General features: G+C 42.4%; 1 protein-coding gene across 4 annotated transcripts in view; it reads right to left on the bottom strand.

Annotated features, from left to right (window-relative positions):
- Positions 1–25,598, bottom strand: part of LOC142496735 (solute carrier family 2, facilitated glucose transporter member 5-like) — a 31,283-nt gene extending 5,685 nt beyond the window's left edge. The window contains exons 1-11 of one of the 4 annotated variants that reach the window (XM_075603597.1): positions 25,583–25,598; positions 23,684–23,773; positions 8,991–9,089; positions 7,215–7,375; positions 6,801–6,925; positions 6,573–6,725; positions 3,290–3,415; positions 1,903–2,090; positions 1,204–1,314; positions 641–742; positions 20–95 (exon numbers count right to left, since the gene is read on the bottom strand). In XM_075603597.1, coding sequence (XP_075459712.1) covers positions 20–95; positions 641–742; positions 1,204–1,314; positions 1,903–2,090; positions 3,290–3,415; positions 6,573–6,725; positions 6,801–6,925; positions 7,215–7,375; positions 8,991–9,089; positions 23,684–23,731 — 1,189 coding nt within the window. In that variant the 5' untranslated portion in view covers positions 23,732–23,773; positions 25,583–25,598. Of the gene's footprint in view, positions 1–19; positions 96–640; positions 743–1,203; positions 1,315–1,902; positions 2,091–3,289; positions 3,416–6,572; positions 6,726–6,800; positions 6,926–7,214; positions 7,376–8,990; positions 9,090–23,683; positions 23,792–25,582 lie in introns of those variants that run through there. The other 3 variants (XM_075603596.1, XM_075603598.1, XM_075603599.1) reach the window with 3 other exon arrangements.
- Positions 25,599–26,093: the final 495 nt, after the last annotated feature.

Raw genomic sequence — 26,093 nt, 5'->3', positions numbered from 1 at the left:
CAAAATCTAAGACACTTACTGGGTCCAATGGCATGGCCAATAACATAGATAATGATACAAGCAATGCTGAGGTATGGCATCCATGTCACTGTTGTCTGTGAAGAAATGAAACCTGTTTTACACAGACCTTGTAACAACCCAAATGGTAAAAAATACACATATCCAAAGTACTCTGTGATTTGCAAAGCTGCCACTTGTATGATAAATAAAGTAATTAAGATGAGCTAATAACTTTAGTGTTTTGCAGAGTTGAATGTAGTATGTAGAAAGTCAGAATATGTACTCTATGAAGTATATGAATCAAGGCATTTGTAGCATTAAGGGGTGTATGTACAGTACGAAGGCCAATCAACAACCCCATATATATTAAGGGGAAAATAATGGCATTTATTGCATTTTTACATTTCTCTTTATCACTTATTTTCCACTTTCCTTAGATTAAAATAAATTTCACCAGACCTAAGGTGCTGTACGCTTCATTGGCTAACAATACTGTATGTGTCTAATGTAAGAAGCTTGACATGTTTGATCCAGCTGCAAGCAGACAGCAATGAATACATGCTGTGTTACAAAGCAGGCTAGTTTCTATGCATTGGCTCATGGTTCCTAAAGGGGTTTATGAAAGCCACAAGGTTCCCACCTGAAAAACCAGGGCGATGGTCAGCACAACACAGGAGATGCAACAAGTCGCAAAACCAGCCAGCAACAGCGCTCGCCTCCCCCAGGAATCCACAATGAAAACCTGCAGCCAGAGAATGTGGGGAAGATAGAAGGCTGACTACACAACACAGCGGCTCTATACACAACACAGTTCACACAACAGCTTGTTAACCTAGGACATGGTTGCTTTGGTGTTTCCCGTTCTCTGCGAAATGTGTCGGGATGATCTCACATGGGTGTGACCACCACAGAGAGCCGACCGTAATAATGGTAATGAGACTTTCAAGTTTGGTACCTTTTGCTATAGTCGAAAAGAATGCTGCTCTACTTGGCTCTGTAGTTTGTACACGCTATAAATCTTCAGTGCTAGAATGTTTGAGCAGCAACATCTAGTGACATCCACCGAGAATGAGATACAAATCCAGGACTGGTTGAGCTACCCAAGTCACCTGAAGCCAAAGGTTTACTTACAGGTCAACTTACATTACAATGCAAGATGACTAGAGCACAACACTCGCGTTCCGACACACACACAGTACATACCGCAGCCAGAGTCATCAGCACGTTGACAGATCCGGTCGCCACAGTTACGTACTGGATGGTGTCCTCTTTAACCCCAGCTGATTTGTATATAGTGTCTGCATAGTAATAAACCTATGGATCAGACAAATTAGTGGTACAGTGGGGGGGGGGGGGGGGGAGAATCTGCAGGGGTGAAATGCTTTGTAGCATTAGGCTAAGATGCTCTGGAAGTGCCAGCGATAGGAATGTTCAGTAGGAAGTAGAAAGCTGCAACGGCAGAAGTAACTTGCTCCTCGGAAGAGATGATGAAAAAACTTAAGACTTAAATTATCCTGCTTGGTTAAGGCTGGTGGTAAATTGGTCTACCAGATATAGAGTACAGTAGAAGGGAGATGTTCTGCAGCAGAGCAGGAAATGAGATAACTAGCAGAGCTGCAGTTTTAACAAGTTATGATGAACTATAATAACATATGTTGCACTAACAGAAATGTTTGGGTCATTATGTTTATTCTTTGGGCTCATGCACAAGTAGGTGAAAGTAAAACCCTGTTCATGAGCCAACTGGCTTATGGATGATCATACGGAAAAAATTATTCCAATGAATGGTCATTTTAGCGCTATCATGTATATCACACGTCTTAATCTATCCTTAAGATTCTGGTCTGTAATGGCCAAACAGGACGTTTTAAAAGAACAATGCTTTACAGGTCCGTGCCTCACCGCGTTAATCCCCGACAGCTGCTGTCCCATGTTCATGACAATGATGGAGATGAGCTGCCAGCGCAGTGGGCGGAAAGAGAACAGGTTCCTGACGGATAAGCGTCCCTCTGCCTTATCTGACTGGTCCTCCTGATGCATTTCCTGTATCTCATCATCCACGTCATCCCATCCCCGCAGACGCTGCAGATCTGCATGGGAAAGCAAGACCACGGTGTCATGAAAGACCAGGCGATTACACCAGGGATCACAAGCACCAGATAGAACGAAGGAGTTAAATAAATGGAGTTTATTTCGGCTGGGGCCAACAGAAGCAGCACAATGCACAATACAAGCTTAAAGTCACCAAATAGAGGGTTACAGGGGGAATCCTAGCTGGCTGGGCGCTGCCGTAGCTAGTTTATCCAGGATGTCTTCCACAGACCATCCGTCTCAGGGTATCCCGGTACCTTGGGATGATAGCCACTCGTTTGCAGGTTCAAATCTCCCGCTAGTCTCCGACACCGAGACTAGCTATGAACCTCAGAATAATCTGGAAGGACTGCGGAGCTCTGATCGGTATCGGCTTACATACTTTCCTGGCCTCCATCTGAAACCATGGAAGACTGGGTGCCAACCAATCAGCGAGGAGGTGGTCTTTGCAGGCCAATCAGAGAGCGAGGGATCGTCTTAGATGGACCAATCAGGGCTGTGGGAGGTGACAGTGCTTCAGACTGCCCACAGAGTCGGGTTTAAGGAGAGTGGGAAATTTAAACTGACCAATAGGAATTGAGCCAGAGGGGCTGGGGCCCAGGTCTTGGTTCCCAGTTTCAGCTTGATATCTCCCGCAGAGATAGGCGCCTGAGAGTCAGGGATGAACAATGGCTCCGCTTTTGAAGTGTATGTTCCCCTGGCCTGAGAGTCCATGCCCTTCCCCACTTCCCCAGTATTTCCAAGAACTTCACGTAACCCAAATTAGATTATGGCCCAAGCCTCCATTGTGTGCTGCCTGACCCGAGTAGATTACCAGCCACCGCAGCAAATAAACATGGGGAATACACGGCCTTGCAGGGAAACATAATATACAGGGTGTCAGTCATTTGCGCTGCAATAAGATGGCCACATGAGCCTACAAAATAGGCAGCCATCTTGATGGGTAGGGGCAACCATTGGGCTTAATCTTTATTATGCTTGCCAGGCTTCCCCTACCATCACACATGGGTGCTTGAGTGGTCTCAGAAATCGTCAAAGAAGCCTATTAAATATACCACAGACAACTCTACACATTCTACTTTCCGTGAGCAATCAGAAGTCTCTCTTTTGTTCACCTTCACTCTTTACTTCCCTGTCAGACTCCACACCATCTCTCTTCTTTGCCAGCACATACTCTTCAATAATAAGCAGCAGTTACCTCGCCTGGCTTTGTCCTCCTTGCCCTTGTGCAGCAGGGTATATCTCGGACTCTCGGGGAAGAAAGGCAGGAAAAGCAGCTCCAGCACCGCCGGGATCCCAGTGAGCGCCAGTAATATTGGCCAACCTGCACCGAACAAGAGAGATCGGAAGCTCCTGTTGCTCAATTGGCTTAGAGTTAAAAAAAATAATAATTAGTTGTGCTATGAGTGTTCTTCAGTTGAACGAACGTTCTTGCAGGGAGCAGATTCCCTTCCAGACACACACCGCATGCGCACAGATACACATACAATATGGTGACGATGCCCACACATTAAAATCACTGGGCTGACCAAGTCTGTCCGTCTCTGTACAATATTAAACTGCACTTGAGCTCTCACTTTAATTTCAAATATCATGACATCTGTTCACTAAAGTGCAACAGCCATTACTGATGAATAACAAAATTTTTAAATATATGTCCGTTCAGAATAAATAATAGCTATCACACTTTAGTGAGATGATCGCTATACTCCTTATGTGATACATTTGTTCATTCCTTTCTTCTGTCTCCCGTGACTCTACCAACTTCACTTTCAGAGATGAAATCCATGATGCTAGCACGTTCGTACCAACTGAGTTAATTACACATATGTATACAAAAATAAATAAATGACATAATAGTATAGTAACCACATTATTCCCATATTAGAATTATGGACACACTGGGCCTACATGTAGTATGATGTCACACTATGCATGTTGAACCTACTTTTATCACTGATGACACACACACACACACGCACACGTAAAGGTATCTGCACCGTGTTAGCCGAGTTTAATAATCAAAAACAGAGTCGATACCGTTCTGTGGCTAACGAAATGCTTTTATTTGTGCGAGCTTTCGAGATACACTGATCTCTTCTTCGGGCGATGTTACAATTGATTCAGCCAAAAAACTTTCTTGAAACAAAGCATCTGTAGGTGAAGGCTATCCCTCCCCCCTGTGCAGAATGCGATTTATTACTCAAAGGTAATCTTAGAACAGCAGGTGCGCAAACTGGGGGGCGTGCCCCCCAGGAGGGAGTGCGAGCGGTTGCAGAGGCCCCGCGCTCTGCCCCAAGGCATTTAATTTAATGCCAAGGGATCGCATGAGGCCCCTGCAACACTCCACTTACCTTGATTCAGCCGGCTGTGATGCGTCGCCATGGCAACGCGGCGTCAAATTACGCAGCGGGATCATGTGACATCACATGACCTGTCGCCATGGCAACGCGGTGTCAAATGACGCCGCGGGTCATGGCGTGACATCACATGACCCCCGCACGCCAGAAAGCAAGGTATGGGGAGGGGGGCACGAGCACTAGGGGGATCAGGCAGGCGGGGCGCAGCGTGAATAGTTTGCGCACCCCGGTTTTAGAACATCGAAAGAGAGACGGTTGCATGACTACAAATTTATTAAACTGTTCGGGACACTCACCGGTGGCCTAAACCGAGACCGTAGCTTCATGAGCCACTACACGGAGACAAGAGAACTCTCTTCCGATGAGTGCTAAAGCCCATGTCTATAATACTGCGCTATATAAATGCACACACACCTGTCTCTTACACATACAAATGTACAATGTAATTCTATCCCTATGTACCAATAAGGACTACATAGTAGCCACACACATGGACAGAAATGCAACACCATCTTACATTTCAACACCTACCCACACCATTGGTATACACTCCCCCTCCACACAAACCTTTTGTAAAGTGCCGCACACACTGTGGGCACTTTATTAATTAAGATTTACACACGTACATGCACACCCGCACACACGCACACACACACAAACACACACACACACAAACACATATTCTCTTACATCGCAAGCATTTAGGGACCATTTAAAACCTGAGGTCATAAATCGCATACTGCACAGGGGGGAGGGATAGCCTTCACCCACAGATGCTTTGTTTCAAGAAAGTTTTTTGGCTGAATCAATTGTAACACCGCCCGAAGAGGAGATCATTGTATGTCGAAAGCTCGCACAAATAAAAGCATTTTGAAACCCACAAAACGGTATTGACTCTGTTTTTGATTTTATATATACTGTATTTGTATACATCTGCAGGATATCAGGACTTAAACTGCTCTGGCAATCGCAGTGTTAAGTGCATTAATAGACATACCTTCTGATCAATGGCTGTGAGCAGAAGAAAGGACTAAGACCATAGGACAGTGAGAAGTCATGACATCCCGGAAAGAGGAGTTGGGATATAGATGGGCTGAAAGAAGCACATGAAGGAGAGAAAGGGAGAAGACCTGTCCCAGATGAGTCTGGCAAATGAGACAGGTGACAGGAGACAGCGGATAAGAGCCAGGAGTGATACATCACCAGAGAAAGGGAGCCGGTGTAGGCTGGGGTTCTAAGCTGTGAGTAAACAAAGTGAGAACGCATCAGTATCCTTTGAAAGTACTTGGCTAACACCATCCTTTGTAAAGTATCAGCCCTGCAACTGTTTAACACACACAACTCTACATGAGCTCCAACGCTGTTCTGGCACCTGCAGTGGCCCTTAGACAGCACACAGTGACTCTTTGGGACATTTATTTATAAAAAATGTTTTACCAGGAAGTAATAAATTGAGAGTTACCTCTCATTTTCAAGTATGACCATTGGCACAACGAGGTCTATTCTTATATTACTTGTGGGGCTGTCATAAGTGTTGTGTGGTCTCCTGATTTTGCGTGCCACTGCATGTGATTCCTGTGTTCCCTACCTATAAAGTGTTGTTACTCATAAGATATGTGTCCCGCTGCCTTGTCTGTTTCCATCCTGGCTCTCTGCAGGCTGAATATTCTCGGTCAAGTACAGTGGAGGTGGACTCAGGTCCGTGTCCTAGTATATACATATTAATACGTCTCGGGAAATAAAGCGAGGTCACATTGATGTCGTTTCAGCACCCTCTCTACCACTCATTCACTAACACGCAGTCCACCAAACTTCTCCTTACCTAACTGCTCCCTGAAGAATAGACTCTGAAGATTGGACAGTCGGTATGCCATTTTAGGTGCCAGCATATGACAGAAATCACATAGTAGTCACAGGATCACCATCACTCCACTAACCTGTTTCTGTCTCAACTGAACCAGGTGGTTCATTTTATGGCCAATTATCAATTCTGGGAAAGATTCCACAGCTGCCGAATCACAGCAGAAACACTGTACCTATAACACTGTGAACACATAACATAAATTGCACACATAACGTACAAATCACACATGGTGGCTCTTCATGCTTGGACCATCTCACCTTCTGTGTTCCCGAGGATGAACCTGATCCCAAAGATCTGTGCCATCAGGATACCTATTGTGATCATCAGCTGGGGCATCACACCGATACCTCCTCGCATATTCTTGGGGGACATCTCGCCCAGATACATAGGAACCACATTGGAGGAGAGGCCTGTGGGATGCACAATACTTCAGTGGGCAGCAGGACGGGAAGACAACAGTTCTTTCCCTATAGGAGTTTCCATACCTGCACAAATACCAATCACCAACCGTGAGGCAATGATCACCTCAAAGGTCTTGGCCAGCACACTGGTTCCCATTAAGGTAGCTGGGACAATGGAGAAGATGTTGTTCAATAGCAAGGTACCTTTCCTAGGAAAGTAACAGACACAGGCAGAATAGCTGTATAGAAAAATAAACTGAGGAGCATGGGGACAAATGCACATAAAAAAACAGAGATATAGGAAGAAGGGAACATGTGGCCAATTGCTCTATTGCTGCAATAGCACATTGACCCCTCACCTTAACGCCACTGACAGAGGGACCTGCAATGCATCAACTAATCTGACAATGGCAGAGATACAACACTACTTACTGACTAATTTTTCTTTGGATTTTCCATTTTTTTTTTACATATATATGTTTTTACATATATATTTACCTGCCAATTTTATTCACTAGAGGACCCACCATCAGCGACCCGAAGAAACCTCCCAGTGGGTACAAGGACACAGTAAGAGACCAGAGCAGGGACAGAAAGTCATCTTTTAAGGAAGACCCAACGCGCTCAATGTTAGTTGTGTTGTAAAATATTTTCATGAACTGCAAAGAAAAAATAGCACAAGAGGCAGTGTCAGGGAGGGGGATAAAGAACACGGTATATAACAAAAAGTGAAGTGGAAGAACATTAAATTGTATTGGGAAAAAAGTTGGATGTCTGTACCTTGAAGACAAGAACAAACCAAAATCACACAGAGGGTTTAGGAACTGCAGCAATGAAGAGGACAATGTGGATACATACATGTTACTTTATTCATTGCCGCAATACACAAAGCAGCCACAAGATGTCACTGTTGTGCTGCTGAATGTCCTTTGTACATCAAAAGCAACTCAACCAGCCTACTGCTCAGGGGTTAAAGTGGACAATTAAATCACAATATCTATCAGAAAAAAGACACAGTATCAATATAAAGATGAAACCTGACAACAGGTTAATTAATTCATACATGTAATAGGTTATTGAACATCCGCTTTGCTTTTGTGTAATATTTGTCCAAATGTCCGAGCTATGACAAATGAAATTAAAGGGGCCCCATATTAACCATTTCATTGTAAAATGGCCCGTTGCTTTTTATGAACAATGTGTACTGTTGTCAAAATTGTAGCAATTGCCTTATAACTCAGCCCGATCCCAGCAGCTTTGGAATCTGTGCAGTACTTTCCTTTATATACTGTATGTGTCCAAACTGGGGCTCTGCTGAGTTATTGTATTTTTTGTTATACCCTGTGAGGGACACTCAGTAAATAGCAGCTACTTGGCAGCTTTAAAAATTGGCTTTGGTTACATGATTATCTATGTATTTTTGTACTTGATGTACTGTATTGCTGAGTGCTGATCCATTTTCTTTACTGATGTACAGACTTTTTGATGCCTAGTGGTACGGGTACAGGATTTGAGCACCAACTGCACCCAGGTGAGCTCTTTCCCTGCATTATATCTAACATCTCACATTCGGTGAGTACATATTCTATGTATTTCTTTTCTGTACTTTCCTCTATACCTGGTAGGGTTGCCAGGTGTCCGGTATTGAACACGACTGACCTGTATTTGGACATTCTGTCCTGTAAAAAAATGAGAGGTAGTACTGGACATGTCTGGGTATACCTGTATTACCTCTCTGGACATGTATGTGTCCGGTATTACTTCTCTGGACATAGTGACCTGATTGGCTTAGGGGGGCGCCGGATGTCCCCAAGCAGGGAGAGAGCAGGGCTCTTGCTAGGGGGCTGGGCAGCTTCCTCCATCCTGATTGGCTTCTGCTGGTTAATGAGGCGGTGTCAGGAGCCTGGTGGTGGGGAGGGGGGGGAGGGAGAGGGGGGCAAGGAGAGGAGGAAACTGCATGGAGTGGTGAGAGAGGTGTGTTTGTGTCTTGAGCGCATAGCACCTTTCACCATTGTGTCCAGTATTGTTGGAGAAGCCACCTGGGAGCCCTATTTATATGCCATTCGTTTTTCATCAGCTCCTAACACAATAACTAAATATTCTTCTATACTATGTATTAGTTGTTAAGATTAAAATGTTTCACGCAGATCTGATATCACAAAACGTTACGAATGGTAGAAAAGGCGTTAGATGACAGAGTACTTTCACTTTACCGTAACTCCATTGCCACGTGGCACTGCACTATTAGAATGTGATCTGAGGCGTGGTACTCACAGGAGCAGGAGAGTTCACTACAGCCACGTTGTATCCGTACTGAAAGGACGACCCAATTGTAGAGACCAACGTCACCAGGACAAGCGCTGCGGTCAGCCTCTGGGACACAGTAAGGCAGAGTCAGGGATCAGCTACCGGGCTCAGATTATTTATCCTACACAAGCGGTGTGCCGTCATTCATACAAACCGCGTGTGAACCTATCTCACTCATTGCTTCGCTGTACAGTATGTCAATGTTGCAATATTCATATCAAAATGTCCTAATGTTTTACCGCATTATGGAATATGTTTGTGCCTTATAGATAAAATATAATACTAATATAGCATTTCCTCACTTGCTGCACTATAGACTCTACCACCAACACCAAGTAATGTAGATAAGTAGCTAAAAGTACCCGGCGTTGTGCGGGTAACCCCTCAAAAAACTGAGATTTATAAAAGGATAATGTCATTTTTTAAATTCTTAATGAATAAAAAAATGTGTGTAGTTTTATTCCAATGCTGTTGGGTAAACTAGATTTACAATTTTTTTTCAGCTCCCAGCATCCAACGTATTGTTACCCAATGTGCTAAACATGGATTTTCTAAGCTCAGTCCAGCTACAGTACTGTACTGTATTTCTCCGACGTGATGGGATCATGTCATTTGTGATGTCATATGTGATGCTATCAATTATGTAATTTGTGATGTCATCAGTTATGTCATTGCTAATGTCATATGTGACGTCATAAATTGTGTCATTTGTGTCGTCATTTATGATGACATCAACAAACGCCAACATATCCAGACTTTTGAAGGGTTTGCGTACAAGCTTAACTACACTTTAACAACGTTTTTTTCAATTGGATATATATATATATATATATATATGTGTATCTGTCTCTGTGTATGGTATATATATATATGTATATATATATATATATATATATATATATATATATATATATATACAAATACAACTGTATGCTCATCTGCATGTCTTAGGCAGGTCTGCAACCCTGCCGTTCCCCATTATCACCCAGCATACAGCACTTCCACTGCAGCAAGGGATTCTGGGAAATTACATGCAAATGAGCACACAGTGTCACTTTTTGCCTCAAAAACCATGTTAAAAGGGCTACCAGAATACTTCCTTTTTATACACACACACACACACACACACACACACACACACACACACACACACACTTCACTCCTGGGATGTCTGTCTGAGCGACTTTTTGGAATTTGATGCCAGGGCCGTTAACTAAACTTGTCAACTTCTCCATGTGGCAGACATACCAAATTGTGTTCCGAATTTTAGAGATTGTTGGAATTTCTATTCAGGCCTGGAGCAAAATCCAGATGACCCCATACAGGGGCCATGAATTAATTTCTTGTTGTTAATGAGCATTTGAATTTGGCGGTCTCCCAGAGTTAGCCATTGAGGATAGCGGTTCTTTGATGGTTTTTAAACACTGATTCTGGTTACCAAATCAGATTATCTAACTCTAGTGGAGAGCAGATTTATTTTTCTAATTCCACCCATCGCTTCCGGCTGGGCGTTGTCTGTCTATTGAACTTTCCCAGTAGTTCAAATAGATTAGGGAGGGAGGTGAAAGGTCTGGATATCGTTAAGAAGACATCATCTGGGTACAACGCTACTTTATGTATCTGTTGGTTACTTTGTATACCTAATATATCTGGTTTATTCCAAATGTGTGCTGGCAGGGGTTCCATGCTTAGAGCAAACAGCAGGGGTGACAGTGGGCATCCCTGTCTCGTTCCGCTTTAAATTTTAAATTTTTATGATGGGAAACCTTGGTGTAATACTCTGGCTGCTGGGCTGGAAAACAGTGCTAGGATTGCTTGTAGAATTCTACCCCCAAAACGAACACCCCAAGCGTAGCATTTAAGTAGGGCCAGTCTATCCAGTCAACGGCTTTTTCTGCGTCTAGACTCAGCACCATAACTTGTATCTTTTTGGAATTGGCTATTTCTATCAGATCAATAATTCATCTGTTATTATCTGCCGCTTGTCTAACTCTGATAAAACCGACTTGACCTGGGTGTATGAGTCTAGGCAGGACATGACTTCATCGGTTGGCCAGTAGTTTAGCGTATATTTTGACATCCAAACTTATTTGAGATATAGGTCTGTAGCTTTTACAATCCACTGGGTCTTTCCCTGGTTTGTAAATTAGAGAAGTAGACGCTTGGAGCATCTGGTCAGGGAATGAGGCACCTGCCAGCACTGCATTGAGCATCCGGAGTAGGTGGGGGGCTAGGATTGCACTACATTTCTTATAGTATAAGTTAGAGAACCCGTCTGGGCCCAGGGCCTTCGAGGGTTTCAATTATTGGTTGACCTGGAGCAATTCCTCCAGTGTGAAGTCCTCTGCCATCTTCTCTCTCTCCTTCCTACTCAATCTTGGGCGCTTTGAGTCCGCTGGGAAGTCCTGTAGGGCCTGTTTGGTATTATTGTTATGAGTGACTTTCTCACCATTGTATACAGTAGATTTTCATAGAATTTTTTTAATTCTTCTACGATTAGCTTAGGATTTAATGTCATGAAGATGGGGAGCGGGCGTTTGACGCACGTGTGGGGAGAGAGACAGAACTGAAAGGTAATATAAGGGTTTCAGGCGTGTAAGAAAGTGGAACAGAGAAGGAGTTGTGAATTGAGAACTGAAAGAGCGTTATTATTTCAACACTTCAACCTTTCATTGATGTTCTTGTGCTTCGACACACAATTGTACAGTACATAAAGGGTAAAAAATAAATAAAATAAAAAACACCAAACAACGTAATCTGTTTCCTTTGAGGAAAAATGTGTATGTTTCTATTTTTTCCAGTCCATTTTATTCTAGTGTTTTTTGTTAATTGTTGCTCTTCCCCATAGTAAACTAATTAAGCTGCTGTCATTGGCCAGACAAAACAACAAAAGAGAGAAAAAAAAATCTGGTTCAACCTGTACACACTTCTTCCACAAGGACCAGGGGAGCGTCGTAAGTACCGTAAAACTAATGGCAGCAGCATATTCTAAGGGTTAAATGCAGACGATTTATACCCTACCAGACAGGTTTAAGTATTTTAAAATATTTATTTAACCTTTTAAACATTAGTAACCAAATGCCTTTGAGTGGTTTTACGATCTTTACCTAACCTCTTTACTGTTTTGTAAACTGCTGTGTGTATACAGGTTGACACACGATTGCTGAATAGCGCTCTCACAAACCCAAAACGATAATAGTGCATAAAATAATAGTGCATGAAGATTTATAGTGCATAAAAAATTATAAATAGTGCATAAAAAATTATATATATATAGTGCACAAATGTGACAAACTAAGATCTTAATAGTGAACTATATATGATTAAAGAGGAACAAACACACTCAACCCTTAGTGAAGACTGTTTCCAAAGTCTTCTGCACAAACTTCTTCCACAGGGACAAGGGGAGCGTCGTAAGTACCATAAAAATAAAGATACATCACACAGTGCAGTAATGTTAACAAAATAATTAGCAGTAAATGGGCTCGCAAATAGCTACTCACAATAGAGTAGAAATATCTAGCAGTCATCCAACTCAAGGGGTGGATGTTCCCATAGATGTGCAGCAATATTCAGCAGCCAGTCTCAAATGAAAAAGAACAAACCAATGTGTGGAATGAAAAAATCTATTAACACAGTGAAATACAATTCAAGGCTTACACTTAAGAAGATTTTCAAGCGCAGTGTATAACATGTAGCAGGTGCACAGCGGGTCATAGTTACATAGTAGATGAGGTTGAAAAAAGACGTAAGTCCATCAAGTTCAACCTATGCTAAATTTAGACAACAGATACTTGATCCTATATCTATACTTACTTATTGATCCAAAGGAAAGCAAACAAAAAACCCCATTAAGGGGAAAAAATTATTCTTTCCTGACTCCAATAATTGGCAATCGGATTAATCCCTGGATCAACATCCTTCCCATGTTTACTTATTTGGTATATCCCTGTATACCTTTTCCATCTAAAAAGATGTCCAACCTTTTTTTGAACAAATCTATTGTATCTGCCATCACAGTCTCCATGGGTAATGAATTCCACATTTTAACTGCCCTTTCTGTAAATAACCCTTTCCTTTGTTGCTGGTGAAATTTCCTTTCCTCCAACCTTAAGGGATGGCCCCGAGTCCTTTGTACTGCCCGTGGGATGAATAGTTCTTTTGAAAGCTCCTTGTATTGCCCCCGAATATATTTGTATATAGTTATCATATCCCCTCTTAGACGCCTCTTTTCTAATATAAATAAATCTAATTTAGCTAGCCTCTCCTCATAAGTTAGATTGTCCATCCCCTTTATTAATTTGGTGGCTCTTCTCTGCACTCTCTCTAGTTCCATAATGTCTTTTCTTAGGATTGGTGCCCAAAATTGTACTCCATATTCAAGGTGTGGTCTTACTAATGCTTTGTAAAAGGGCATAATTATGTTTACTTCCCTTCCATCCATTGCCCGTTTGATGCAAGATAAGATCTTGTTTGCCTTTGCAGCTACTGCATGACATTGGGCACTATTGCTAAGCCTGCTGTCTACAAGCACTCCTAAATCCTTCTCCATCAAGGATTCCCCCAATATATCTCCATTTAATTTGTAAGTCGCCGTTTTATTCTTGCATCCCAAATGCATATATTTAAAACCAGAGACTTAACATAAAATACAGACAGAGCTCAGTGCACATCCAGTAAAACTTATATACGGTACAGTGCCTAAATATACATGTATAGATATCTATTAAATAAAATGGTCTTTTAGTTTAACATTTTGGCCAAATTGTTGTAAGCCACTGAGCCACTATATGGCAGACCACATCTCAAGGGTCCCTAACACTAATATAAATTCTTAATAACCTGTGCATTACCAGGAAGAACGATTTATAATAAATCTGTCAAAATTAGTTGCAAAGTTCTAAACTTAAACTAAAAGACCATTTTATTTAACAGATATCTATACATGTATATTTAGGCACTGTACCATAATATTTTTTACTGGATGTGCACTGAGCTCTGTGTTTTATGTTATGTCTCTGTGTAGACGGATGTTCACAGAGGTACACAATTAGGAGGCTTTATAATGTGAAATTATAATAGGCTTTATTGTGCCTGTTCCTTTTCATCAGGAAATTATCCAAACACAGGGGGGTTGGGGGGGGGGGGAACAAAGCTTCCATTCACTTGGGAGTATTTCTAGTGAAATCCTATGCAATTAGTTCACATCTCCATTAGTTAAGCCTGTCTCGCAGCCCCAAAACATATAGCATGAAAATAAGCAGATATAAGCAGTCTCTTAAGAATAAAAGTCTTATCTGTTTCTTGGAGGGAAAATCTTCTCACTTCCTGGTTCAGCTTCAGGTGTAGTAGTTTTCCCTGTGTCTTGAAATCAGCTCTGCTGTGCAGAGCTCCAGACTGGTCAGCTCCAAAGGTCAGCTCTCAGTCAGAGCTAAGGAGTCTCTTCCTTTCTCAAAGGCAGGCTTTTTGTAAATAATCTAATCAGGCAGGTGGTGTTTAGTAATTAACTACCACACTGCTAGATTAAAGGCACATTACTGAACAGGGATAAGTCCCCTGTTACACTCTGGTTTTAAATATATATATATATTGCCATGCTCAGTAGCACTCCTCTGTGACACTTATATGCTTATATATATGTTGTGGTTATTTTGGGGGTTCAATATGAGCTTGTGGGTGTCCTGTATGTTTTACAATTCTTGTTCAGCTAGTCTTAGCTGATTGGAGGGGTGCAACCTCCTGCCTAATTGAAGCTCACTCCCTCCCACATTTAAATGGTTAAAAGCTCCCTCCATAGCATCTCCCACTCTCAGGGGAACTTTCTTGCTTGCAGTGTGATTGGGACAAATCTAATACAGAGTGCTTTTCCTGGTAATGTACAGGTTAATAAAAGCTTCAATCAGACTTAGAACTTTGCAACTAATTTTGACAGATTTATTATAAATCATTCTTCCTGGTAATGCACAGGTTATTAAGAATTTATATTAGTGTTAGGTCTGCCGTGTAGTGGCTCAGGGGCTTACAACAATTTGGCCAAAATGTTAAACAAAAAGACCATTTTATTTAATAGATATCTATACATGTATATTTAGGCACTGTACCGTATATAAGTTTTACTGGATGTGCACTGAGCTCTGTCTGTGTTTTATGTTATGTCTCTGGTTTTAAATATATATATTGACATGCTCAGTAGCACTCCTCTGTGACACTTATATGCTTATATATATGTTGTGGTTATTTTGGGGGTTCAATATGAGCTTGTGTCCTGTATCCCAAATGCATAACCTTACATTTATCTGTATTAAACCTCATCTGCCATTTAGCTGCCCACGTTTCCAGTCTCTCCAAGTCCTTCTGAAGAGAAATTACATCCTGCTCTGATTCGATTACCTTACACAATTTAGTATCATCAGCAAAGATGGAGACTTTGCTCTCGATCCCAACCTCAAGGTCATTAATAAACAAGTTAAAAAGCAGGGGTCCCAGTACAGAGCCCTGAGGTACTCCACTCACGACTTTAGCCCAACCTGAAAAAGTTCCATTTATGACAACCCTCTGTTGTCTGTCCTTTAACCATTTTTTCAATCCAGGTGCATATATTGTTACTGAGTCCAATTTTCTTTATTTTGTACACCAACCTCGTGTAAAACCGTATCAAAAGCCTTTGCAAAATCTAAGTAGACCATATCAACTGCATTACCCTGGTCTAAATTCCTATTTACCTCCTCAAAGAAACAAATAAGGTTAGTTTGGCAAGATCTATCCTTCATAAATCCATGCTGACTATTACTCATAATTTTGTTTTCCATTAGGTATTCCTGAATATTATCCCGTATTAAACCTTCAAGTAGTTTCCCTACTATTGAAGTCAGGCTTACAGGTCTGTAATTTCCCGGTTGTGATCTAGCTCCCTTTTTAAATATAGGCACCACATCTGCTTTATGCCAATCTTGCGGTACTGAGCCTGTGGAAATGGAGTCCTTAAATATTAAATATAATGGTTTGGCTATTACTGAGCTTAACTCCTTGAGAACTCTTGGATGTATGCCATCGGGGCCAGGTGCCTTGTTTACTTTAATTTTCAAGTCGCTTATGAACTTCTTCCTCAGTTAACCAATTGGTCATTAATATGGAGGTTGTGGCTTCCTCCTGCGGCACTACTATTGAACTTGATTCTTCCCTGGTAAACACAGAGGCAAAGAATGTGTTTAATACCTCAGCTTTTTCCTTATCTCCAATAATCTGCCTGCCCATCTCACACTGAAAGGGTCCTATATTTTCTTTTCTCATTTTTTTGTTATTAAGGTACTTAAGGAACTTTTTAGGGTTGACCTTACTTTCTATTGCAATCCTTTTTTCATTATCCATTTTTGCTAATCTGATTGCCCTTTTGCAATTTTTGTTACATTCCTTATAATTCTGATCCTGACGAAGCCGTGCTGACCAACGGTGAAACGCGTAGAGTGTTTCAGCAAGAGATCTGTGAGAGAGAGCACCAAGAGCGCATCTGCACCACCGAGTCCGGAGGTTCCAGCCGCACCGGAAGTGACGTGAGACCCCCGGCGTGGATGCAGAAGTGTTCCGGAGAGCAGTGCGGTGCACAGGGAGATCGCGACCCGCTAGAAAATCTTCTTAAGTGTAAGCCTTGAATTGCATTTCACTGTGTTAATAGATTTTTTCATTCCACACATTGGTTTGTTCTTTTTCATTTGAGACTGGCTGCTGAATATTGCTGCACATCTATGGGAACATCCACCCCTTGAGTTGGATGACTGCTAGATATTTCTACTCTATTGTGAGTAGCTATTTGCGAGCCCATTTACTGCTAATTATTTTGTTAACATTACTACACTATGTGATGTTTCTTTATTTTTATGGTACTTACGACGCTCCCCTTGTCCCTGTGGAAGAAGTTTGTGCAGAAGACTTTGGAAACAGTCTTCACTAAGGGTTGAGTGTGTTTGGTCCTCTTTAAACATATATAGTTCACTATTAAGATCTTAGTTTGTCACATTTGTGCACTATATATATATAATTTTTTATGCACTATTTAAAAAAAAATTATGCGCTATAAATTTTCATGCACTATTATTTTATGCACTATTATCGTTTTGGGTTTGTGAGAGCGCTATTCAGCAATCGTGTGTCAACCTGTATACACACAGCAGTTTACAAAACAGTAAAGAGGTTAGGTAAAGATCGTAAAACCACTCAAAGGCATTTGGTTTCTAATGTTTAAAAGGTTAAATAAATATTTTAAAATACTTAAACCTGTCTGGTAGGGTATAAATCGTCTGCATTTAACCCTTAGAATATGCTGCTGCCATTAGTTCCGTTTTGTCCTGGGAGTCACTGCCCCTTGAAATGTCCCCCCTACCGCACTGCGAGTGCACATGGGCAGAGGCGGTGAAGGAATCCCGCTGGCTCACAGATAGAGCTGGCATACAGCGTACATGAGCTCAAGGAGACCAAGAAAGTTACCTTGAAGTAGATGCAGTTGCTGCTGGGCTTGAAGTAGAGTGAAACCCATGGGCAAAATCTTCCACCGAAGATCAGAGAGGGCTACAGCAGGGATAAAAAAAAATGCCCCAACTGCATCCGATTAACAAAAGTGTTGAGGACAGGCCCAAGAGTATGGGAAGTCGGTTCTATGGTTAAAGGTTGTGGGTAGAGCACAGTCAAACAAAGCAAGAACTACAGTTATTTACAGGCGTAGCGGGAGTGCGGAGCGACGGAGCATATTTCAGAGGGGAATCGTGTGTGAAGCCGTGGTTGCCGGACTCGGGAGGTACAGGGCTAACCAAAAACATGTATTTTCAAGAGCTGTCCTATTCCCGATAATCGTCGCAGTAGAATTATGGCAACAAGCACGTAATATTTTGGCCAGACAACCCGAGAATAGTCAATGCAGTAAATGGCCTACCAGCAATGTCACCAGCAACGGGAAGATTATTGCGCAGATTAGACCTGCTGTGCATCGGACAAAAACGTCAACTTGTCCGAGGTAGGCTGAACCAAGTCGCAAACGCCTTGTCCCGCTTTCAGGCAGTGCCAGACGCGCAGGAAAAAAGGTCTAAGCTGCATCACCCACACCACCTTTGGCAGATATGGCAGAGGGATTCATCAGTATGGTTAGAAAATTACTAGCCCCACGCACGTGTAAAACATATAGCAACGCATGGCAAAAATGGCGAGTTTTCAGAGAGGCTGCAAAAGGTAATGCAGACGATACTGAACTCAACTGAACTTTCTGCTGGCCCAATGGAATGCGGGGATGTCCCTCACTTCAGCAGGTTACACACTAGCGGGACGAGCCTGATAGGTTTGGTCAGAGGAAAGTGTAAGCAAGGGGACGAAAGTTTGCCAGTAACTTTAGTAAGGCTAAGAAGTATAGCAAAAGCAGTGGGATCATGGTGTGCAGGGCCTTGAAAAGTCATGCTGTTCAAAACAGTCGCCACATTCGCCTTTTTGGGGGATTTCAGAATAGGGGCGTTAGTGGCAGCATCTAAGTCTAGCAGTTGCTCTGGCTTTCTGCATAGAAACATAATCATCAGCAGAAACACGATAGTATGCAGGATACACCGATCGAAAACTGATCAGACTGAAAAAAGGGGCATGGGTGTACCTAAAAAAAAACACAGAACCTCTTCCGATCACTCCAAATTTCAGCCCCATTAAAAGAAATAGAGGGCATCCAGAAAGCTATTATGCACTATATCTGGAAAGGGAAATGACCGAGAGTACAAAGAAACCTCATTTACAAACTATGAGAAGAGAGACGTCTGGCGGTTCCTTGCTTATGGTCTAAATACAAAGCCGTCCAACAAGCCCAGGCCGCTCGATGGCATGTGCCACCCAACACTGTTGACATTGAGAATGCAGAACGAGAGAAATGGAGTCTTGATTAAAAACTCCGGGTCCTGAAATAGGACAGGGTTATGGGTCACTCACCACTCTCTTCCAACGGCAGCCCACTCCCTCCAAATCTGGGGCAGGACTAAAGGAAGAGCAGGACTAGTTTCAACTAACTCTAACATTACAGGTTTGGATGGGGAAAAAAAGCTTACAGTGGTGGAGGAGAAGGGGTTGGAGACTTGCTAAATTGGAATCAACTGAGAACTTTTCACAAAACAACAAACAGGATAACAGCACTCCGGTTAATAATAAGGACCAGTAAATAAAGTGAACGGTGCAGTAGGGGAAAGGGCAAAACAGAAACAAAAAAAACTGGCAGACAAGACCCAGATGGACCAGAGGTCCAGTCAAAAAGCCCCCTACATAACAACACTCAATATCATTAGAATAAGTAGGAAGTAATAGTGTAACCAAATAGAAGCTCGGAGCTAAGAACAAACACTTGTAGTAAAATATATGATTATATATAATTAAAACACTTTTAATAGTATCATAACAATAAAAAAAATAGGGTATTCAAAACTCCCCGGTGCACAAGGGGCTTCAAAAATATGAAGCACTGCAAAATAGCAAAGCCAAAACCCTGGAGGGGGTGATGACAGGGCTAGGTAGACCAACAAAAATAGAAATTGAGCCTACTGAGAGGATGGGAGCTTCTAAACCAACTCCCCCCTCCCACGACCACGCTACAATTGTAAACTATATTAATGGTGACGCACACGCTGAAACATAAGCACATGTAAGTATGAAGTGATGCAGTCACCGTGAGTATAATAGTGGAGAGGTGCTAGTATAGCAATGGGCTCACCAGAGTCTACGTAAATTAACCCTTCCAACATTCGTACAATAGAAAATGAGACTATTAGGAGGAAGGGAGCTAGTTGTCCAACTCCCCCCTCCCACGACCGCGCTACAATTAATATCTATGTACTGAGAATGCACACATAGTAATGACTGAATAAACTAATAAAATAACGTAGCCACTATAGATGAAGTAATGTAGTTAGTAAGCAATTATGGTAACTAGGGTCTAAAGTGCACTAACTCTAGATAAAGGGGAAAACATCACCTTTTGGCTAAGGCAGATAAATGCAGGTGAAATAACTATGTGCATGAACCCTACAGCAATACTGGTAGAGTGTGCAGGATAGTCTTAAGTCCTGTGGTTCAGCGAGGCTCTCTCTCAAAATCAGTCTGCTGTTGTAAGAAAGTGCTGCCATTAGCACTGTGGTGCCCGTGAGAGCTTAGCAGCCATCCTGACGGCCGTTTCGCTTTGGCACTTTCTCAAGGGATGTACAGAAAGTAAGCCACTCATCTCTATTTAGCGGCGCAGGGAGGGGGCTCATGGTGCGCCCTCCAATCACCATACTAGTGGGCAGAGCCGTAGTGACGTAGCGGCTAGCAACTCAGCCCAATCCTGCTGCGTGATAGGTTAAATAGTAAGCCAATCACCCATCAGCTGTATGCCTATAGTTATGGAGCATGCGCAGTAGTGACAGCACAGTAAAGATAGTAAAACACGCTTGTAACCCGTTTAGAAGGCATTACAGTATATGAGCGGCTAACATTGGGGAAATACTGGAGCAAACGACATACACCATATTAAAGCGTGCTATGCACCAGACACAAGTATGCCAATGTAGAGGAATAAAAGTCAGAGGTGTGCAGATACACACGATTACAAAAAGGAGTAAATAAAAACCCCTCATTCAGACCCTTGGGGGATAGGGTCTGCAAGCCCTAGATCCACCTGCATTCCCTCTGCAGGGGGATCTTATCCCAGTCACCCTGTCTTTGGTCAATACTGAGATGGTCTATACCAAAGAATTTTAAAACCTGTATATTACCGTCATGAACCTCATTAATATTCCTCACTAAAGGTGTCTCCAGAGATGTCAAAACTGGCCCCACGTGTTCTAACACCTGACGTCTAAGCTGACAGCGGGTTTTGCCCACGTATTTTGTCCCTCTGGCACATGAGGCCATATAGATTACCCCAGTGGTAATACAATTAATAAAGGTCCCACTGGTAAACTCCTTTGAGTTTTTCCAACTATGGAACCTTTTTGCTGGCAATATGAAAGCACAACCCTTACACTTCCTACACTTAAATGATCCTTTTTGGTTTTCTCGCCAACCACGTCTTGGATGTCGGTGTGGTATAATGACTGCGAGCGAGCAAATCTTTAATATTCCTCGCCCTTCTGCGGACAAATGTTGGTCTAGGTTTTAGTACTGGACACAAATCCTCATCAGCGAGTAGAAGATGCCAATGTTTCTGAACTATACATGAGATCTGGGACCATGGGTTATTATAGTTCCCAACAAATCTTATTGTTTTGGATTGCTGGGATCTACAGTATGTTGTTTTGACAGTAATAAGTCCTGCCTGTTGGTTTGTCTTGCTCGATTGAACGCCCGCTTGATACATGTGGAGCTGTCCCCCCCTTTCGAAAAAGCGAGTCTTATGTAGGGTTCATGCACATAGTTATTTCCCCTGCATTTATCATCCTTAGCTAACAGGTGATATTTACCCCTTTATCTGGAGTTAGTGCACTTTAGATCCTAGTTACCATAATTGCTTACTAACTACATTACTTCATTGTACGAGATGTGTGCAGAGGTATGCAATGGAAACCGTTTTTAAGGTGAAATTAAAATAAGGCTTTATTGCGGCTGTCTCTTTTAACACAGCAAAACATATGAAAACAACAAACGCCTATCCCAGTTTAAGGGCTAACTTACTTCCCCAGTCCCTTTCTCCAGGGTTGGAGGGATAATCCCATTACCACCCTATTCCCAAAAGTCTCAAGAGATACCTTAAAGCAGGTGGCCCTTTATGTCAGTCTCTGGTAGGTTCCTGGGTCCCCTGTGTCCAGGAATATATGTCTTTTGGTGTCTTGATCTCAGCAGAGCCTTTCTGCTCAAGACCTCTTTCCTCTTGTCAGCACCCTTGAGTACTGAGGAAAATCTCCCTTCCTGTCTCAGAGGCAGGCTTTTTGACACCTGTAATCAGCTAGGTGGTGTTGGTTAAATGTCTACCAGCAGTTAACCACCACACTGCTTGATTAGAGGCACATTTCTGAACAGGGATAAGTCCCCTGTTACATTCATCTATAGTGGCTACGTTATTTTATACGTTTATTCAGTCATTACTATGTGTGCATTCTCAGTACATAGATATTAATTGTAGCGCGGCCGTGGGAGGGGGGAGTTGGACAACTAGTTCCCTTCCTCCTAATAGGCTCGTTTTCTATTGTACGAATGTTGGAAGGGCTCATTGTAGACTCTAGTGAGCCCATTGCTATACTAGCACCTCTCCACTATTATACTCACAGTGACTGTATCTTTTTGTTTCTTTTTGTTTTGTTTCTGAGAACTTTCACAGTCTGAAATAAAAATTCCAGATGCCAAATTCAGAGGTTTTTTGGGGTACTAACAAGTACAATATTGTATCCCAGCGGACCCAAAAGTTAAATATGAATCAAATAACATGCTCTTTTTTGCAGGTACTTTCCACAGGGAAAAAGCCTAATTTCCTTATTGTACAAATACCTTTTCCCAGACAGTGATACAAAGACCATAAATGTTAGACAGTGGTAACAGGACCTAGGAAAACAATTCTGCAAATTGTTTAGACCAAATCCGTCCTGTTACCCTCCCCCCCCCCCCCCCCCCCCCCCCAAGAGAAAGAAAAAAATCTGTCTGCGAATTGAGTACTAAAAAAGCCACGTATATGAATTCAAATCTGCCACTGAATACAATCCGGATGGATTGTTAAAGAGAGGGAGGGAGAGAGAGGGAGAGAGAGGGGGAAAGAGGGAGAGAGAGAGAGAGAGAGAGAGAGAGAGAGAGAGAGAGGGTGAGGGGAGGAGGGGGAGGGAGAGGGAGAGCTTAGAGAGGTGTCCTTTTGAAGCCTGACTGTCGAAGAGAGAGACTTTCAATTTAGCAGTGTGTCCAGTTGTAAATATATCCCCTCAAACCTCCCTCCAAATAAATTAGGAAGACTTGCCTGTGCTGAAAAAGGAGCACAGCTCCGGTATCCGCCTGGGAGATATGCTAATTGCTATGCAAAGGATATTTAAATCCCATCCCACACTTCATACAAGGATTTAACTCCATGGACAAGATTCGGGTGGCCGACTGAAGTATAGCTAAGGATCTCCCCATACTACTTACAGAACACATGGGTGTTTTCGGCATATGTTTGCAAGTGGTGAGCTGACAGTTTTTTACATCATATTATTGATGTTAAATAAAGCTGTGACGCAATTTTTACTTCCACCAAAATCTGTGTTGTCTCCATTTTTATGGTAGGGTAGGCATGTTGAGCCTTTATGGTCAGCACTCACAGGACTTCAACGGTGCACATTCTTTTTTTGAAGAAGGTCCTCACTCAGGACATTTCCCCCTCAAGCAGTGAAGGGGTTAAGGGGACAATAAAGAATGGATTTCATAGGTTGCTGTGTTAGACTCCTTTGTGTATCACAGGTGCTAAAAACAGATTGTAAGCTCTTTTGGAAGGAATACATTATAACCTACTGTGCATAATAGAGCCCATTAGGGCTGTGCTATAGGAGCAATATGTTTCTGTTATTATTATTAGCAGTGAGACACAATGCTTATGCTGCAGATAGGGCTGATAAAGCATGCATGTAATGCACACTCCCAGATCCCTCTTCCCTGCAGCTTCTAAGCAGTCGCGAGAGTGGGACCAGAACCCCCTACCCATTCCACTTACTCACCCCCTTCCTCTCCACAGGCTCCTCCTCCTTTCCTTCGTGCTGTGCCATCCCCTCTGTAGCCCCTTAATGCTCAGACGCCACTGACCAAAACTGTGTGAAAAAAAAGAGAAAGGGCGAAAGAAGGGACTTTGTTCTGAACTTTGTCCATGTTATCAATTCAAGGGAAATTTGTTGTTTTTTTTGTTCCCGTTGGGATGCTGCCATGCTCAGGATGGCTAACACACACCTTCCTGGGCAGGATTAATACATAGCTTCTCCATTTTGGCTTTATTTTTGTTAAATAAATCATGACAAAGTGTAATATGTCATGTGTTGTTTTTCATCTGAGGTTGTATTTACCTAATTTTAAGACCTGGTTAAGGAACAGATGTTTGTTATTAAAAGTCGCTCAGACAGACATCCCAGGAGTGATGTGTGTGTGTGTGTGTGTGTGTGTGTGTGTGTGTGTGTGTGTGTGTGTGTGTGTGTGTGTGTGTGTGTTTGTGTGTGTGTGTGTGTGTGTGTGTGTGTGTGTGTGTGTGTGTGTGTGTGTGTGTAAGCTTGCTCAAAACAAACATTTTTACATTTAAATTTATTTATTTATTTTTAAACGTGAGCCACGCTCAGACCGCGTTATAAGCGAATCCGCTTGGAGCGGATCGCGCTATAACGGGGTTGAGCTGTGTGTATATATATATATATATATATATATATATATATATATATATATACATACTTGTCTATGACATGTGAATGTGCTCACAAGTGATATTTTTATTTGCTATATGGTGGAGGTATTTTGTCGCCTTTTTCACCCACCACAAAATAAGGGGCATATATATATAATGTTTTTTATAACATTCATTTTCTGTAAACATGCACAGTACACTTTTTGTATATTAAGTATTATCTTTTGGGCTTAAATCTAGTATCTAGAAATGAACTGCATTTTCGGACGCAGTTTTCTCCATTGGTGTTTTTTTTTAGTAAACAGAACTCCTAAGGTAAAACCTTAAATTATTCTTGGTGGTGGCAGCAGCGTAATTGGGGTGTAGTGTGACATTTCTGGGGGAGATATTGATAATTTTAGTGCCTTGGTGGGCGGTGGATCTTATTAACCCCTTTAACATACATAGTCATGTGCCCATGGGTAGAAATATCCATGACAGTGCTTCTTCCCAACGGTTCCCTTTATTGAATAATATCTACATAAACTCTTTCCACCGGCTTTAAGACAAACTGCACTGCATTCCACTGTGACAACTAAGATATTACTTGCCTTAACTATGCCATGTTGCTGAGTATGGCAGCTACAGTGTTAACACTACAACAACTCAAACATTGCACCTAAGACAGGGGTGGGCAACTCCAGTCCTCATGGGCCACCAACTGGTCAGGTTTTCAGGACATCCCAGCTTCAGCAGAGGAGGTGCAGTCTTCGACTGAGCCACTGATTGAGTGAGCCACTTGTGCTGAAGCAGTGATATCCTGAAAACCTGACTTGTTGGTGGCCCTTGAAGACTGGAATTGCCCACCCCTGGCCTAAGAGAACTTCCGTCTCTGAAGCCCGAGAGGACAGATCTGTGAAAGAGAATGTCGCAACTTAATGACTTTCCAGATCCTTTGGTAGCAGAGGAACCTGCATCTTAATGCAGGGCATTCCCTTTTGCCAGTAAAGCAGTGCAAGCGATTAATTAACCCATTCGCTGCAGAATGGATCCGAACTGGAATGTGCCGAAGAAGGCCACTTGACTCATTCCCTCCGATCAAATACCCAGTACATGTTAACCTCTTCACTCATCTGGAACGTCTAGCAGCCTTTGCATTGCAGGGTCTCCAGCAGAGAGAGGGAGGGTGAGCAATGGAAGCCCAGAGGCTGTTCTGCCACACTGGATGTTTGTATGCCGTTCTCGTACTCACCTGTATGACAGTTGCTCAGGATCCTGCTTCTCACTCGTACCACACAGACTGAGCTCTTGAGACAGAGACAAATGTAGCCACACTGTGCCAGGAAACGCACACACCCGACTGGCAGCTATATTGGGATTGGTATGGATGCCAGCCTTACCTGATTTGATCTATTTCCAGCTCTTACATAAAAAGGTATGCCCAAAATCATTGGGCAACGGCTGGAACGTAGCAATGATTGCCTGCAATTGTGCAGATCCATAATGTACAAGCAGGAACACCTCACCTGTACCGTAAGGTACACAGAGGTCCCTCTGTGTTTGTGCAGAACCATAGTGTACACACAGAAGTTCATTGTTTGTAATTGTGTAGATCTATGATACACAAGAAGGGAACTGTAAGAGAGGTGTGCAGAAGTATGCAATGGAGACATTTTTAAGGTGAAATTAATATAAGGCTTTATTGCCTGTTCCTTTAAACAATACAGCACACAAACATATATATAAAACAATAAACAGTCCCT

This window comes from Ascaphus truei, chromosome 6, assembly GCF_040206685.1.
Source record: "Ascaphus truei isolate aAscTru1 chromosome 6, aAscTru1.hap1, whole genome shotgun sequence".
NCBI lineage: Eukaryota > Metazoa > Chordata > Amphibia > Anura > Ascaphidae > Ascaphus > Ascaphus truei.
This window is presented reverse-complemented; position numbering and strand designations above follow the sequence as displayed.